Source organism: Streptopelia decaocto (assembly GCF_964273445.1).
Source record: "Streptopelia decaocto genome assembly, chromosome: Z".
Lineage (NCBI taxonomy): Eukaryota > Metazoa > Chordata > Aves > Columbiformes > Columbidae > Streptopelia > Streptopelia decaocto.
The window spans coordinates 590,694-606,544 of record NC_138657.1 but is presented as its reverse complement, the minus strand read 5'-3'; the positions used below and the strand labels follow the sequence as shown (position 1 = coordinate 606,544).

General features: G+C 60.7%; 2 protein-coding genes across 5 annotated transcripts; one reads left to right on the top strand and one right to left on the bottom strand.

Moving 5' to 3' along the window:
* Positions 1 to 118: 118 nt before the first annotated feature.
* On the bottom strand, positions 119 to 6,201 carry TRMT10B (tRNA methyltransferase 10B). Of its 3 annotated transcripts, XM_082074453.1 has the most exons (8): positions 6,012 to 6,193; positions 5,828 to 5,936; positions 5,631 to 5,755; positions 4,705 to 4,857; positions 3,926 to 4,004; positions 3,085 to 3,152; positions 2,662 to 2,785; positions 119 to 1,097 (listed from the first exon to the last, which is right to left on the bottom strand). In XM_082074453.1, exons 1-8 carry the CDS (start codon positions 6,132 to 6,134, stop codon positions 868 to 870), a joined length of 1,011 nt encoding a protein of 336 aa, XP_081930579.1. In that variant the 5' UTR covers positions 6,135 to 6,193; the 3' UTR covers positions 119 to 867. The 3 variants fall into 3 exon arrangements, with proteins under 3 accessions (XP_081930579.1, XP_081930578.1, XP_081930577.1); XM_082074452.1 differs by having other exon boundaries at positions 4,705 to 4,833; positions 5,631 to 5,936; positions 6,012 to 6,201; XM_082074451.1 differs by having other exon boundaries at positions 5,631 to 5,936; positions 6,012 to 6,197.
* Positions 6,202 to 6,216: 15 nt separating this feature from the next.
* Positions 6,217 to 15,851, top strand: LOC309451045 (uncharacterized protein). 2 transcript variants are annotated; one of them, XM_082074455.1, is made up of 6 exons: positions 6,217 to 6,335; positions 6,393 to 6,489; positions 8,600 to 8,758; positions 11,880 to 11,979; positions 14,330 to 14,460; positions 15,511 to 15,851. In XM_082074455.1, exons 2-6 carry the CDS (start codon positions 6,439 to 6,441, stop codon positions 15,796 to 15,798), a joined length of 729 nt encoding a protein of 242 aa, XP_081930581.1. In that variant the 5' UTR covers positions 6,217 to 6,335; positions 6,393 to 6,438; the 3' UTR covers positions 15,799 to 15,851. The 2 variants fall into 2 exon arrangements, with proteins under 2 accessions (XP_081930581.1, XP_081930580.1); XM_082074454.1 differs by lacking the exon at positions 6,217 to 6,335 and having other exon boundaries at positions 6,342 to 6,489.

Below are 15,851 nucleotides of genomic sequence, written 5' to 3'. Positions count from 1 at the left end.
CCCACCCGTGTGGGAGCAGCACCCGTGTCCCCAACAGCTGCTGTGGGTGCTGCCGACACCGGCTGACGGCGCCGAGTTACCGGGGGCGTGCAGAAAAACCAGGAGAAACGAAAACACATAAGCAAATGACATTGTGATTTACCTCCGAGGACTTCAACCCTCCCACTGGTGGGTAGACACAGTCATTGACCATAAGGGGATATTTTTTTAGCAACAATGGCTAAGGTAACGTATTGAATTACATGCATCGAAAATGCTTTCTGCTGTGGCCGTGTGACACGTCACTGCTCTTTGCACAGCGCACAGTCAGCTCCCAGACACCTTTCCAGGAGGAACGTGAAGGCTTGTGAACGCCACACGGTGTGCGACTGTACCACCCGCGACTGGAGCCATGCGACGGGAGTTGATGTGTAAATGTTTCAATTTAGATTTTTAGATTACTAATAGATGCACAGGATTAGCTATAGGCTTCAGCAACCCACCGAGTCTTCAACTCAACTGGTTTGAAGTTGTTAGGACACGGTGCACTGGGGAATCACATCCCACCTTGTCCACGGCAAGGGACTTCCCTCGCCAGCGAGCTTTGCTATTCTATCTGCACCCTACTCACTGTTTAATAATGAAAGAAATACCTGAAAGCTCTCCTCCCTGTCCCAGAACCAGTGCTGACACAGAGCCAGGAACACCCTAACAACCACCCGCAAAGAGGCAAAACTGAATTCCTGTGGGTTTTCACTTGATCCCAGGGCGCCGTCAGCTGCTGTTTTCTGTTCAGGGGGAAATGTCATTTCCAGCATCGCACTGCTGAGGTAGAATGTGTCGCTCTTGACAAGGTCCTTAAACAAGACTTAAGCAGAGCTGTTTTCTCTATGCACATTCATCCTCATGCCTCTGCTTGAAATCCGGAGTTTGATTCTCCTGTACACGCCGCTCCTTAACATCACAAAATAAAGAGTTTTCCTGCGCGTTGTTGTGCGGAGGTATGTCCGCTTCTTTCACCGCGTCTGGTAGCACGTAGCCCTTTCCAGAGGAAACCCCAGCTTTCAGGGCTGCCGGCCAGCTTCGCGTCTCGCGGTACGTTAGCAGGACATCAAAGACTGTTGGGGACAGAAGATGTGCCATGTTGTGATACCTCTGTCATTAGCTCTATAATATAATACACACCACACTGACTGTGAAACGTTGGGAAAAGGTAACAGCTGACGCAGGGTTCGCATTCCCTCCCATTCAAAATCTGATGAGCGAGGGTTTGGGCAGCTCCCCAAGGAGCAGACGACCATTGTGGAGCTGACTCTGGGTGAGAAGCAGCGGCTGTGCTCTGAGTAACATGCTGCCCGCACACCACAGCGGGTCAGACCCGCGGCACGTCCAGCATCGCCCCTCGGACGCTGTGTCCCCATGTCAGGGACCCTGGGACACGGGGTCTCTGTGGAGCCCTGCTCTGCTCCCCTGCCTTGTGCTCATGGATGCGGCCACCACATCCGTGTGCCACAGGAGGGAACCCGCTGGAGCAGGAACACCCCCAGGTTCCAGTGTAAGTTGGGGAATGACCTATTGGAGAGCAGCATAGGGGAAAGGGACCTGGGGGTCCTGGGGACAGCAGGGTGACCATGAGCCAGCACTGGGCCCTTGTGGCCAGGAAGCCAATGGGACCTGGGGTGGGTTAGAAGGGGGTGGTCAGTAGGTCAGAGAGGTTCTCCTGCCCCTCTGCTCTGCCCTGGGGAGACCACACCTGGAATCTTGTGTCCAGTTGTGGCCCCTCAGTTCCAGCAGGACAGGGAACTGCTGCAGAGAGTCCAGCGCAGCCACCAAGATGCTGCAGGGAGTGGAGCATCTCCCGTGTGAGGAAAGGCTGAGGGAGCTGGGGCTCTGGAGCTGGACAAGAGGACACTGAGGGGGGACTCATTGCTGGGGATCAATATGGAAAGGGGGAGTGTCAGGAGGATGGAGCCAGGCTCTTCTGGGTGACACCAGTGATAGGACAAGGGGCAATGGGTGCAAACTGGAACACAGGAGGTTCCGCTGAAATGTGAGAAGAAACTTGTTCGTGGTGAGGGTGTCAGAGCCTGGCCCAGGCTGCCCAGGGGGTTGTGGAGTCTCCTTCTGTGCACATTCCAACCCCCTGGACACCTTCCTGTGTAACCTCATCTGGGTGTTCCTGCTCCATGGGGGATTGCACTGGATGGGCTTTCCAGGGCCCTTCGACCCCTCACATCCTGTGGTTCTGTGATTCCCCCCATGGTCCCCAGCAGAGGGTCCACGTCACGCAGCACAGACACAGCAGCAGTGGGACTGTGGGCACGACCCCCGCAGGGACAGGGTGGCCCAGGTCACCACGCGGAGCCGCGCTGAGGGACACGACAACCACCCCGGTGCTGTGAGCCCTGGCTGAGCCCCACACGGCCCGGAGCCTCTGTCCCCCTCCCTGGCACCTGGTGTGACAAGTAGTGACAGCTGCCGCCCCACATCCCCCCACAGTAACCGCTCACTGCCCCGTGCAGAGCAGGAGCCACGCGAGTCCTGCTGCATGCGGGTGGGCTGGCAGAGCAGCCGCCAGACCTACAGAACGGGGCAGCAGGGATCTAACCCAGCAGGAGAAACCCCTGCTCCCAGTTTGCCCATCACTCAGCACTGGGGGGCTGCAGCGGCTCAGCCCCTCACCCTGATTAATGGCCAGCGTCTCCGAGTGGTAGTTCTTGCTGTTCGCAGCTCTGACCATGTACTCGCGGATGGGCAGGCGGGCTGTTTGCAAGGACTGCTCCTCTGCCCTTCGCAGCGTCAGCTTCTGCAAGGGAAACAACGACACGGGGCGCGATGCGCACGGACCTGCAGAGCACACACGTTACTGTGGGTACAAGCAGCCACGAAGCTGAAAACTGTCCTGGGATCATTTCACCCAGACTGCTGCGGCCTCACTCAGCCCGGTGCCGGATCCAGGCACCACCAGAGGAAAAACAGACGGTGGTACGAGGGCGATGTGCCAAACCGAGGCAGCGGCAGCACTGGTGCTACCAAAGGGACGTCTCTGCCCTCACGTGGGAACGGGGCCGTGGCACCTTTGGGTTCCGACGGGCTGCTACCCACCTTGTGAATGCTTTCATCCACCAGGCCCCCGAGGACGTACACTTTATTTGGGTCAATATCTTCGAGGACTAGAAACAAGAGAAGCACTTGAGTCACCGCTCCATGACAGTACAATCCTGCCCCCCTGTGCAGGCGAGACCCCCTCCCGGAGAAAGCTGTGGGCACGGTCGCCCTGGGGCGGCACGGGAGGCTGAGGCTGCAGGGACAGGGGGATCATGGAGCGCGGAGATAGCGCTCACCGCTGCCTTTAGCGCTGTCCGCTCCCACGTGTGGCCGATCTGGTCACGCTGATCCCCGTCTGCTCCGCAGACACTTCCCCACTGCCAAGGCACCAGCTAAAACCCTCCCCGGCCCCACCAGGTTCTTCACCAGAGTAAAGCACCAGTGTGACACCAGAAAGGGAGCGACACCCCCCGGAACGTGCGGCCGCTCAGAAACGGAGGCAGAGGAGAAAACAGAGTGGCACACTGAGCAGTAAAGGAACGCTGCGGCTACTGCAGCATTTCAGATAAAGATGTAATTCAGACTGCCTAGAGCTGACACAGCATCGCCGCTTTCCCACTTCGTAGTATTACGAACTGCACGGGGTCTGCATGCAGGTTCCAGGTTAAGTCTGGTACAGATCACACACAGCCCTGACTCAAAACACCACTCCCTGTCAAAACTGATTGACGTATGAACAGATTTAGCATGAGAACTAAGCATGCAGTATATCTCATGCAATTTGAGACAGTGAATGCTTGAAACTGAATCACCCGAACCACAGAAGTCTCAAAAAGAAAAGCTTAATGATCAATCTTTTGCCCTAGTCCCCTTTGACTAAAGCAAGCGAAATATTTACCATTCTCAGAGTCAGGAGTGAGATAAACAATTGCATCTGAAGGAAACAGATCCAGGTAACTTTCTTCAGTTGTATCCATCTGAAAAATGCAAGACAGGGAGAGAAGCCTTCAGCCCAAAGTGCATCTGTCAGAACAAACCCCACTCCCACACACAGAAATACAACGGATCTGACACTACTGCCTTAACTGCTCAAACTCCTACAGGGAGAGTGTTTCTTTTAAATTGGAAAATGCTTCTATATGGGCACTGAACAACGCATATCTCAAAATCCGTTAAATTCTCATCAAAATTCCTAGCTGTGGTTTGCGGAAGGGAGATCAGCAATAACTACCCAATTTAAAATGAGGTTCTAGCTCTTTCGGCGTTTTTCCCCGCCCGCGGGTGCAGCCCCACAGCTGCGGCACAACCTGCGGCTCGGTGCCGCTGCCACGACCTGCGCGGGCGGGTCTGGCGCTCCGCCGCACCGAGCTGGGCGGGCGCTGGACGGGGACGCGGGCCCTGCCAGGCCCGTCCCGCAGCACGGGCGGCTCTGCAGGGGCGGCACCTGGAGGGGAATCCTCCGCAGGACACGAGCGCTGAGCGCAGGGCCTCGCACATCGCCCGTTACCTGCCAGCTCCCGTCTCCTGCCAGAGGGCAACGAGATCTGACCACGACCGCTGCCACCGAGCTGCCTCCCCACACCAGAGCTCGCACCAAACCCAGGCAGCCTCGGGGCACCCCGAGGGCCAGCGCTGCAGGGGCCGCAAGCCGCCACAGCGCCGCGGTCAGACCCTTACCAGGTAACTGGAGAAGCCGTCGTTCATGCGAAAACACTCCTCGTAGATCAGAGAGCCCGCCACGAACTCTGTCAGGTAGAGCCAAAACGGCTTCTCGGCCCGCCGGTTGGCCCCGTAGAGTCTCCTGATCTGGGAGGCGAGGCGGCTGGTTTCCTTCCAACAAACACCACGCGCAGTGACCCGCCAGCGCAGCGGTGGCTCTGCCCAGCGCCGGCACAGCGGTGTCACCCGTGTCACCCGCAGCTGCTGGGGCTCTGCACAGGCTGCTCCCGGGAGCACCGGGAACCCCAGAGCCGGGACTGCAACCGCGGGGGGACAGGAGGGACAGGACCGGAGGGACAGGACCCCCGTGGGGTGAGCTCCGCAGAGCTGCTGCCTGTGCACCCCCGACACCCCGGCTCTGGCTGAGCTGGAGGTGCCCAGCACGGCCAGAACAGCCCCGAGGAGACCGAGGGGAGAGCTCATGGCGCTGCAGCTTCCACACGAGGGGAAGAACAGGGGCACGCGAGGGAACGGCAGGAGATGTGCCAGGGAGGGTCAGTGGGACATGAGGAAAAGGTTCTTCACCCAGAGGGGCTGGACACTGAACAGGCTCCCAGGGAGGTGTCACGGCCCAACCTGACAGTGTTCAAGAAGAGACTGGACAACGCCCTCAGACACACGGGGTGACCTGTGGGGTGTCCTGTGCGGGGACAGGAGTTGGACTCCGTGGTCCTGTGGGTCCCTCCAGCTCAGGACACTCCGAGGATCCGTGAGAACGAACCGGTGACCGCCCCCCCAGGGCCCGGTGGGGCAGGACACGTCCCGAGCAGGGACCAGGGGAACAGCAGCGGCGGCCACCACGGGTCACCCCCCCCGCGGTTTCGGGAGCGCGGGCAGGGCCCCCCGCAGCCCCGGTGCGGGGCGCAGCGCCAGGGCCCCGGTACCTTGTGCGACATGCGGGCGGCCACGCCGAGGTCCACGCAGAGCCGGGGTCCCGCCGCCCGCGCCTCCAGCAGCCGCTCCCTGGCGAGGGCGGCCCGGGCCCCGCCGCCGCCCCGGCCGGCAGCCCCTGCGGACAGAGCGGGGAGGGCAGCCCGGGCCCGGCCCAGCCCGCACCGGCGGGGCCGCCCCGCGCCCTCACCTGCGCCCTGTGCCCGCCGGGCGCGGCTGCGCTGCCGCTCCTGCCGCCGCTTGGCCCTGCGCGCCGCCAGCACCCGCTCCCAGCGCCGCCGCTTCCGCAGCGCGTTCCTCTGCGGGGGAGCGCGGCCTCAGCCCGCGGCCGCCCGGGGCTGGAGCCGCGCCGGCCCGACCCCGCCCGCACCTACCGAACCGCCCGCCCGCGCCGAGCCCGGCGCCGCGGGCTCGATCCGCAGCAGCCGCAGCGCCTCGCAGGCCAGCGCCGCGTCCCCCTCGGGCTCCGGCGCCGGGCAGCCCCCGCCGCCCGCCATCCGCGCGGTGCTCGGGGCGGAGCTGCGGCGGGGGGCGGGCGGGCCGGGGCGGGGAGTCCCGGCGGCGCGGCCGCAGCTCGGGCGGAGGAGCGGCCGCTGCTCGGCGCTCGTGTCCCGGGCGGGCGGGGCTGGGAGGCGTCCCGGCGCTGAGCTGCGCGCCGGGCTCGGCTGCCCCGCGGGAGGCCGGGCCGGGGCCGGGAGGCCGGGCCGGGGCCGGGAGGCCGGGCCGGGGCCGGGAGGCCGGGCCGGGGCCGGGAGGCCGGGCCGGCCGTGCCCCGCCGCGGCGCTGTCCCGAGGCCGGGCCATGGGCTCCCTGCTGCGCGGCTCCGCGCTGCGCGGCCTGCGGCTGCGGACCGTGAGTAGCGGCGCGGGCTCGGCGGGGCCGGGACGGGCGGCCGTCGCTGCCGGCTCCTGCCCGTCCCCTCGGGCGGTCCGGCCGGCTGCGCGGGGCTCGGGGGGCGGGAGGGGGTCCGGGCACCGCGGCCTCCCCGGGTGCCCCCGCGGCCGCCGGCTCCCAGCCCTCGCTCACACGCCGTCGCGGGGGGATCTGCGGAGCTGCCGCCCCGCGCCGCACACCCGCGGTCTCTGGTCCCAAACCGGCGGTGGCAGCGAGGAAACCCCCCTGACTTCTGTGCTGTGTGTGCAGGTTTGCTCAGGTTTTGAACCAACGGACCCTTAAGTGGTGGGAATCCTGGCTCTCCATGGCCCTGACGCTACCTGTTGCACCCCAGTTTATGTCTGCACTGAGTCACAGATGGTTTGGGTTTGAGGGACCCCCCAGCCCCCCTGCCATGACAGGGACACCTTCACCAGCTCAGGGTGCTCAGAGCCCGTCCAGCCTGGCCTGGGATGTCTCAGGGATGGTTCATCCACCACCTCTCTGGGTACCTGGCACAGGCTCTCACCACCCTCAGGGCAACAATTTCTCCTTCTATCTAGCCTGATTTCTGAGGTGGTTTTCCTGTTCAGATTTACTTTAGTGTTTTTCTCATCGTTTTCATGAGCGGTACCTGGGTACAGTCTGTTACACCACAAACAGCTGTTTCAGCGTCTTCTCACAGCAGCAGGCGGAGGGCTCGCTGCCCGCCTTCGTTGTTACTCGTTCGTGCTGCAGTCATGTTGACATTTCAGGGCAGAACTTGTTGTGCCAAACAAGAATGCTTGGGAATGTGCAATCCAACAGATTTATTTTTCACCCCAAAAACTGTGGAGAACACCATGTGGTGGGGGGGGTGGCCGGGGACCGTGCAATGTTCCTGGGAACACTCAGAACAGCTGTGGCGGCGCCGCAGAGCGGGGCAGGCGGGGCTGGGCACTGGGACACCGGGTGCAGGGACACTGAGTGTGGGGACACCGGGCACTGGGACACCGGGTGCAGGGACACTGGGTGCAGGGACACTGGGCACTGGGACACCGGGTGCAGGGACACCGGGTGCAGGGACACTGGGCTCTGGGACACTGGGTGCAGGGACGCCGAGCGCTGGGACACCAGGTGCAGGGACACCAGGCACTGGGACACTGGGTGCAGGGACACCAGGTGCTGGGACACCAGGCTCTGGGACACTGAGTGCAGGGACACCGGGCACTGGGACACCGGGTGCAGGGACACCAGGCAGTGGGACACTGGGTGCAGGGACACTGGGCTCTGGGACACTGGGCTCTGAGACACTGGGTGCAGGGACACTGGGCTCTGGGACACCGGGTGCAGGGACACTGGGCTCTGGGACACCGGGTGCAGGGACACCGGGTGCAGGGACACCAGGCGCTGGGACACCGGGTGCAGGGACACCGGCCCTGCTCCCCACCTGCTCCCGCTGCCCGAGTCGCGTCTCCCCAGCCCACCCTGCCCGTCTGTGCGATGCAGCCGTTTTGTTGAGCCATTTTGACTCCGCTGAGGAGCCGTGGGGCCCGCATCCTGGACGCTGCCAGACCACGGCTCCTCACAGGGCTGGAGCGTGACAGAGGGTGCTGCAGCCTGCTCAGCACCAAAGCCTTCCCGGCGGCTCCAGCGTGGCAGCGCTGTGTACTCCAGAGCATGGTCCTGGCGCCTCTGCCTGCTCTCCGGAGGGACGATAGCTCTGCCTGGGGGAGGGCTGGCTGATGGATAAGAAGAAGGCCTTGAACTTGTTTTTCAAGCCCTGTTTGGGGCACTGCTGGGTGCCCCTGTGGTGTTGCTGGGTGCAGATGGGCAGAAACACCTTTGAAGCTTGGGAGATGCCGCGGGTTCAGGGCTGAGGGGACACGGGAAGGGGACACGGGGGGACACGGGGGCGATCTTGCTGAGGGTGCACCCAGGAGCGAGACCTGGGGCTCCTCTCCCAGAGCCGCTGACGCAGCAGCGATGGCTTCCAGCGACAGGTCCCGCGTCCCGCCAGGAGAGCGGCTGAGGAGATGCGCTTCCTCCCCACGCTGCTGAGATACCTGTCCTTCCAAATAACAAACGTCCCTCGCTCCTTTCTCTGCAGCTGCTCCCTGTGCTGGCCGCGGGGACACCGCGGTGGCCGCAGGCGGCACACAGCACGGACGGGGAGAGCCGGGCCAGGGCCGTGGGACGGTACCCGGTCCCCAACAAGAAGGACATGCCGTATGACATCGTGGAGCTCATGGAGGAGGTGGAGATCAAGGTACAGGAGCTCGGCAGAGCTCTGTCCGTGGAGAGGGTCCGAGTTCAGAGCAGCTCGTACACCCCAGGGGAGCAGTTCTGGTCCCGTTGGGTCTAACGCTAACCCGATAGACCAAGGTGAGCGGCGCTTCTTGCAAAGCTCCTTCCAGTCTGCAGGATGTGGGCAGGACTGTGGGTGTCCCTGGTTGGTTCCGTGAGGCTGGCGGGTTGTTGCAGGTGGCATCTTGTGCATGGGGTTGGCTGGAATACCGACATCTTTCTGGGGGAGCATCTGGGTTCACCTGAGACACTATTAGGAGAATTAGTAGCACTTTCAATGGAGAAAACACTGGTGAGGAGCTGTACTGATGACAGTGTTGAAAGGATCAGGGTATTTCTGCTTTTGAGCTTTGACATTTTGACTCAAAAGCTGAATGTGCTGCGCAGTGGCAGAACAGTAAGCCTAATACAGAGTGTATATGGGGGAAAAGGAGGGGCTGGACAAGAGTTCCCTTCCCGGCTGTTTGGAGGAGGAACGTGGCACAGTCCTCCCTCATCACCCTAGAGTGGCTGGAGAGCAGTCAGACAGAAAGGGACCTGGGGGGACTCATGGACAGGAAGCTCAACATGAGCCACCAGTGTGCCCAGGTGGCCAAGAAGGCCAATGGTATCCTGTCCTGTATCCAAACCAGCGTGGTCAGCAGGACAAGGGCAGTGACCCTTCCCCTGTGCTCTGCATTGGGGAGGCCACACCTGGAGTGTTGTGTTCAGTTCTGGGCCCCTCAGGTCAGGAAAGAGATTGAAGTGCTGGAGCGGGTCCAGAGAAGAGCAACAAGACTGGGGAAGGGATTGAACACAAGCCCTATGGGGAGAGGCTGAGGGAGCTGGGCTTGTTCAGTCTGGAGAAGAGGAGGCTCAGAGCTGAGCTCAGCACTCTCTAGAACTACCTGAAGGGCAGTTCTAGCCAGGGGGGGATTGGGCTCTTCTCCCAGGCATCAGCAATAGGACAAGGGGGCATGGGCTTCAACTCTGCCAGGGGAAATTGAGGCTGGAGATTAGAAAGAAATTCTTTACAGAGAGAGTGGTCAGGCATTGGAATGGCTGCCCAGGGAGGTGCTGGACTCACCGGCCCTGGAGGGTTTTAAACTGAGATTGGCCATGGCACTTAGTGCCATGATCTAATAAACGGACTAGAGTTGGACCAAGGGTTGGACTCGATGATCTCTGAGGTCTTTTCCAACCCAGTCAATTCTGTGATTCTGTGATGGCTGAAACACTCCATGGGCCACAGCTCCGAGGAGACCGCTCTGTTCCAGGACCTTCCTCTCCAGGGGGTGACGGTCCAACATCCCTGTCACAGAATCACAGAATCACAGGATGTCAGGGGTTGAAGGGCCCTGGAAAGCTCATCCAGTGCAACCCCCCCATGGAGCAGGAACACCCAGATGAGGTTACACAGGAAGGTGTCCAGGCGGGTTGGAATGTCTGCAGAGAAGGAGACTCCACAACCCCCCTGGGCAGCCTGGGCCAGGCTCTGACACCCTCACCCCAAACAAGTTTCTTCTCCTCTTTCAGTGGAACCTCCTGTGTTCCAGTTTGCACCCATTGCCCCTTGTCCTGTCCCTGGTTGTCACCAGAAGAGCCTGGCTCCATCCTCCTGACACTGCCCCTTTCCATATTGATCCCCAGGAATGAGTCCCCCCTCAGTGTCCTCTTGTCCAGCTCCAGAGCCCCAGCTCCCTCAGCCTTTCCTCACACGGGAGATGCTCCACTCCCTCCAGCATCTTGGTGGCTGCGCTGGACTCTCTCCAGCAGTTCCCTGTCCTGCTGGAACTGAGGGGCCACAACTGGACACAAGATTCCAGGTGTGGTCTCCCCAGGGCAGAGCAGAGGGGCAGGAGAACCTCTCTGACCCACTGACCACCCCCTTCTAACCCACCCCAGGTCCCATTGGCTTCCTGGCCACAAGGGCCCAGTGCTGGCTCATGGTCACCCTGCTGTCCCCAGGACCCCCAGGTCCCTTTCCCTACACTGCTCTCTAACAGGTGTCCTTCCTGACAGCGGTTAATCTGTGCTCCACTGCAGTGGCCGTGGTGGCGTCTGCATAATAACGAAAGGAGACGGCAGACTTGAGGTTAAATGTGATGTACAAAGGAGGAGTGTGGTCCATTTCCACACGCTGTCACACAGATCCCCGTGTGTCAGTGCACCGAAGGGGTCAGCAAAGACCTGTGTGTAGGATCCAACCAACCCGGCAGCCCTGGCTCTCCAAACGGTGCTGCCAGCCCGTCCGGGGAGGTTCCTAAGCCAGCTTACGGGTTTGGGCAAAGAGGGAAGAGCCTCCCCTTGGTTAACTCACAGTAAACAGAGCAGGGAGGCAGGAGGAAGGCACAGGCAATGGTGCGGCAGTGGGCAGAGGCTGCCAGAGGGGTCTGTGACCCCAGGACTAGTCTCCTTTCCCATAAACACCCCGAGGAACAGCAGCCAGTGAGCGGATCAGCACAGCCACGCCAGCCCAGCCTGCGCAGCGGCGCTGAGCTGCGCCGGGACGGGTGGTCGGTGCTGGGACTGCGCGGCGGCCGTGCGCCGCTGCTCCTGCGCCCGCCATCCCCAGCTGCACCGGGGGCTCAGCCGTGCACCGCTGCTCCTGCGCCCGCCGCCCCCAGCTGCACCGGGGGCTCAGCCGTGCGCCGCTGCTCCTGCGCCCGCCATCCCCAGCTGCACCGGGGGCTCAGCCGTGCGCCGCTGCTCCTGCGCCCGCCGCCCCCAGCTGCACCGGGGGCTCAGCCGGGATCTGGGAACAATTTCTTCCCCAAAGGGCTGTGGGGCATTGAACAGGCTGCCCAGGGCAGTGCTGGAGTCAGACGGACATGAGGTTCTCAGGACATGGGGCAGGGACAGTAGTGGGGGAACGGGTGGACTCGAACTCGGGAGTCTCTTCCCACCAGAATCATTCTGGAATTCTATTCTACGACTGTGTTCAGTCATGCATGTAAACTGGGCTCAAAGGGCAAGAGAACGGGTCTGCAGAACTTCCCAGCGCTGCTGTGCCCACAGACGGTTCTCTCAGCCGGGCGCTGGTGTCACTGGTGTCACCTCCGTGTCCAGCCGCAGCTCCTGATGTGTTTTCTTTCCCCGCACAGACCGGGTTTCTGCCCAACGTGTTCCCAGCCCTGTCCCACCGCCCGGCGGAGTTCAGAGCTTTCTTTGCCTATTACGACACCATCATGAGCAGAGACTCAGGTAAAGCACCCGCGGCTGCCCCGGCGCTCCCTTTGCTCTGTCGCTGGGAGAAGCTGCTGCAGGTGGCGGTTCTGACACCCTCAGGTGTTTTGCCTCATTCTGCAACCCCAGCCCGTAATAACGGCCGGCAGAGGCGGGGAGCGCACGGCGGCCTCTGGCTTTGGTCCTGTTGCATACACCTTCATACTCTTTAGCTTGTGGGTTAGAAAAGCCCTTGAGTTCTGCTGCCTCGCTGCACGGTGCTTGGTGTCACAGAACCACAGATGGTTTGTGTTGCAGGGCCCTCCCCAGCTCCCCAGCCCCCCTGCCATGACAGGGACACCTTCACCAGCTCAGGGTGCTCAGAGCCCGTCCAGCCTGGCCTGGGATGTCTCAGGGATGGTTCAGCCACCACCTCTCTGGGTACCTGGCACAGGCTCTCACCACCCTCAGGGCAACAATTCCTTCCTCATGTCCAGCCTGAATCTCCCTCCTTTAGTTTAAACCATCACCCTTGTCCTGTCACAACAGCCCCTGCTCTAAAGTCTGTCCCATCTTTCTCATGGGCCCCTTTTAAGCACTGAAAGGTGCACTAAGGTGTCCCGGAGCTTCTCTTCTCCAGTGAACAGCCCAGCTCTCTCCCCTGTCCCCAGCAGAGCTGTTCCAGCCTCGGGTCATTGCTGGGGCTGCTCTGGCCCCTCTCCAGCAGCTCCGTGTGTGTCTGTGCTGAGGACCCAGAGCTGGCCCAGCACTGCAGGGGGGTCTCACAGAGCGGAGCAGAGGGGCAGGATCCCCCAAACCTGCTGCCCGCGGGGCTGGGGATGCAGCCCAGGGCACCATTGGCTTCTGGGCTGCGAGCGCACATGGCGGCTCATGGCCGATCTCTCAGCCCGGTGCCCCCAAGTCCTTCTCCTGGGGCTGCTCTCCATCCTGCACCCAGCGGGACCGATACCGGGGGCTGTCCCACCAGGGCAGGACCTGGCACTTGGCCTTGTTGAACCTCATGGTGTTTGCATGGATACATTTCTCGAGCTTGTCCAGGTCCCTCTGGATGGGTCGTGGAGTCCAACTGCTGCCCCTGCAATGACAACCCCACAGGTCACCCCGTGTGTCTGAGCACGTTGTCCAGTCTCTTCTTGAACACTGTCAGGTTGGGCCGTGACACCTCCCTGGGAGCCTGTTCAGTGTCCAGCCCCTCTGGGTGAAGAACCTTTTCCTCATGTCCCACTGACCCTCCCTGGCACCGCAGCTCAGGTCTCCCTCCCCAGTCACTTGGCTCTGACCTGTACACGGAGAAGCACCAAACGAGCTTCCTGCTCACTGAGCAAGTAATTTTGCTCCTCAGCATTTTCCTGTTTTGTAGGAGCGTTGTTTCCCTGTTGACCAACTTTTATGTTCCTCATCCTAATTAGGTGCCTCATGAGCAACTATCCAGGTAACTTGGTCACCTGGATGGTCATAGAATGGTTTGGGTTGGAAGGCACCTTCAAAGCTCATCTCTTCCACCTGCCCTCCTGCCGAATATACACAGTGTCAAGACACCGTTTTATTCTGAGGCTGCGTGATGCCGGCGGTAAAACCAGCACCGGCTCGGCTTCCCACAGCACCCACACTGGTGACGCTGACGGGCTTGTCGGCGCCTCCCCAGGTCCCCCTGCCCAGGCCTGGTCCGTGATTCACCCCTGGTCACACAGTCCCTGCCCTGTGCTGCACACGCTCATGGGCTGGGGTCTGCACCTCGGGCTGCACTGCTGGGGGGTGGGCGTTAGTGTTATAATGCGCTTATAGCGAGCAAAGTTCATCTAAAGGGTGCTCGACAGTCTGGAGACACTTGTTAAACCAGCTCAACTAATTGCGCGGGTTCCAGATGTTCGAACTGCAGAGACAGAGCTCCTGGTCAGGAGTTCTTCAGATTGCTCTGGTCGTTGTTAGAGGAGCAGGCTGACCCGAAACTGCTCCGCTGATTCACATGTCCTTGGGTTAGTGATTGCTGACAGGATTTATCCTTTAATTGGTAACGACTACACTGCCATGGGCAGGGGCACCTTCAACTAGATCATGACGCTCCAAGCGCCGTCCAACCTGATCTCAAACACTTCGGGGGTGGGACTCCCGCATCTCCAGACATCCTGTCCCGGTGCCGCACCCCCGTTGGAAAACGTGTTCTCCTTATGTCCAACCTAAACCTACCGATTTTCGGTTCAGAGTGGCTGCCCCGTGTCGTGCCTGGGCGCTCTGCTCGCAGGGTTTCCCACGCGCTCTCTGGAGCTCTGTCCTACCCGGAGCCCTCTCCTCCCAGTTCCCCAGTGGTATTTGCCATGTTGGACGTTTTTAATAGCAAAATGTGCCAAATCTTTCGCTGTCCCTGCAGGGCGACTCAGCAAGGCAGACAAAGAGCTCATCATCGTGGCTACCAGCGTTGTGAACAGATGTCCCTACTGCGTGGTTGCACATGCAGCGCTTCATCGGATCTACTCCAAGCAGCCGGCGCTGGCTGACCAGGTCAGTGGGTTCACCACAGCGTGCACCCCCTCCTGCACATGGTCCCTGGTGTTATCCCAAAACAGGGGGGTTACTCGCTGTGCATGCAGATGAGCCTAATTTAGCACACAGAGACGAGGTGTTGTTTATTACAGAGCTGTGCAAGTCTGGATGCTGGAATAAAGCCGGCACAACAGCAGGAACAGTGAAAGGCAACATGTACAAAACCTTATCCCTGTGTTCACACCATAAAGAGCCACTTGGTTACACATTTGCATATTGCATTACATAATCCTTTATCATATAATGAGCAATGTTCAGCTAAAGGACACTTGATCCAACAGTCTCGAGATGTGCTTTAGCAAGACTCAGCTAATTGTGCGGCTTCAAACTGTCTGAAGCTGCGAGGTCAGTGCTGTCTGTAGTTGTGAGCAGGAGTTTGCAAGTCACTCTGGTCTTTGTTGTATGAGCAGACTGACCTAAGGGTTTACATATCAGGTTAGCAGTTGCAGACAGGATTCATTCCTGTACGTGATGACAACACGTGGAGGTGGGAATGGCCCTCTCGTCTGTCTGCTTTCCCACCTAAAGTTTTGATCCTTACTCTGTATTTTGAACCTTTGATGTATGTGGTTCCGGGCAACCTTGAGCAATTCTGGCGTGTCTGGGGCGCTGACCTGGCCTGCGAAGTTTATTGGTGAACACTCAGACCTTGAGCTGGGGTCCGTGTGTCCTCGTCCCCCTTCCAAGCGATACAAGGGGAGGGAGGGTTGACCTGTGAGGCGCTCACCTTGCTGCCCGCATTCTGTGATGTTTTAATCTGCCCTGTGAGGAACCTGCTGCCCTGGCCAGCTCCAGCACCCCGTGACGCCGGGTCCTGTGCTGCAGGAACTCCTCCTGGCCTGCCCAGCAGAGCCGCCACAGTCCCGGGGGTGAGAGGGCGGTGACACAGATAAGTGTCACTTGTGCAGCAGCGAGGACATCGGGTTCGGGTGCTGGGCGCGCTGCCGTCTCCGTGGCCGGCCGGTTGGGCTGTTTGCTGGGTCCATCCTCTGTTGCTGCCTTTCGCAGGTCATCGTGAACTGGAAGCTGGCTGACCTGAGCGACCGCGACCTGGCCATGCTGGAGTTCGCGCTTGCGGTGTGCCGAGCCGACGACATCACCGAGGAGCACTTCCAGAAGCTGGAGAAGCACGGCTTTGACCGCGAAGATGCCTGGGACATAGGCATGATCTCTGCTTTCTTTGCCATGTCTAATCGCATAGCTCATTTTGTTGGCCTGCGCCCAAACCCGGAATTCTACAGCATGGGCAGGACGCCCCACGGGGAGCGGGGGAAGGAGGAGGGAGAGCGGGGCTGACACAGGTCTCACACCATGCACCCGAAACATTGACCAAGTTCTTCATTCCCAGG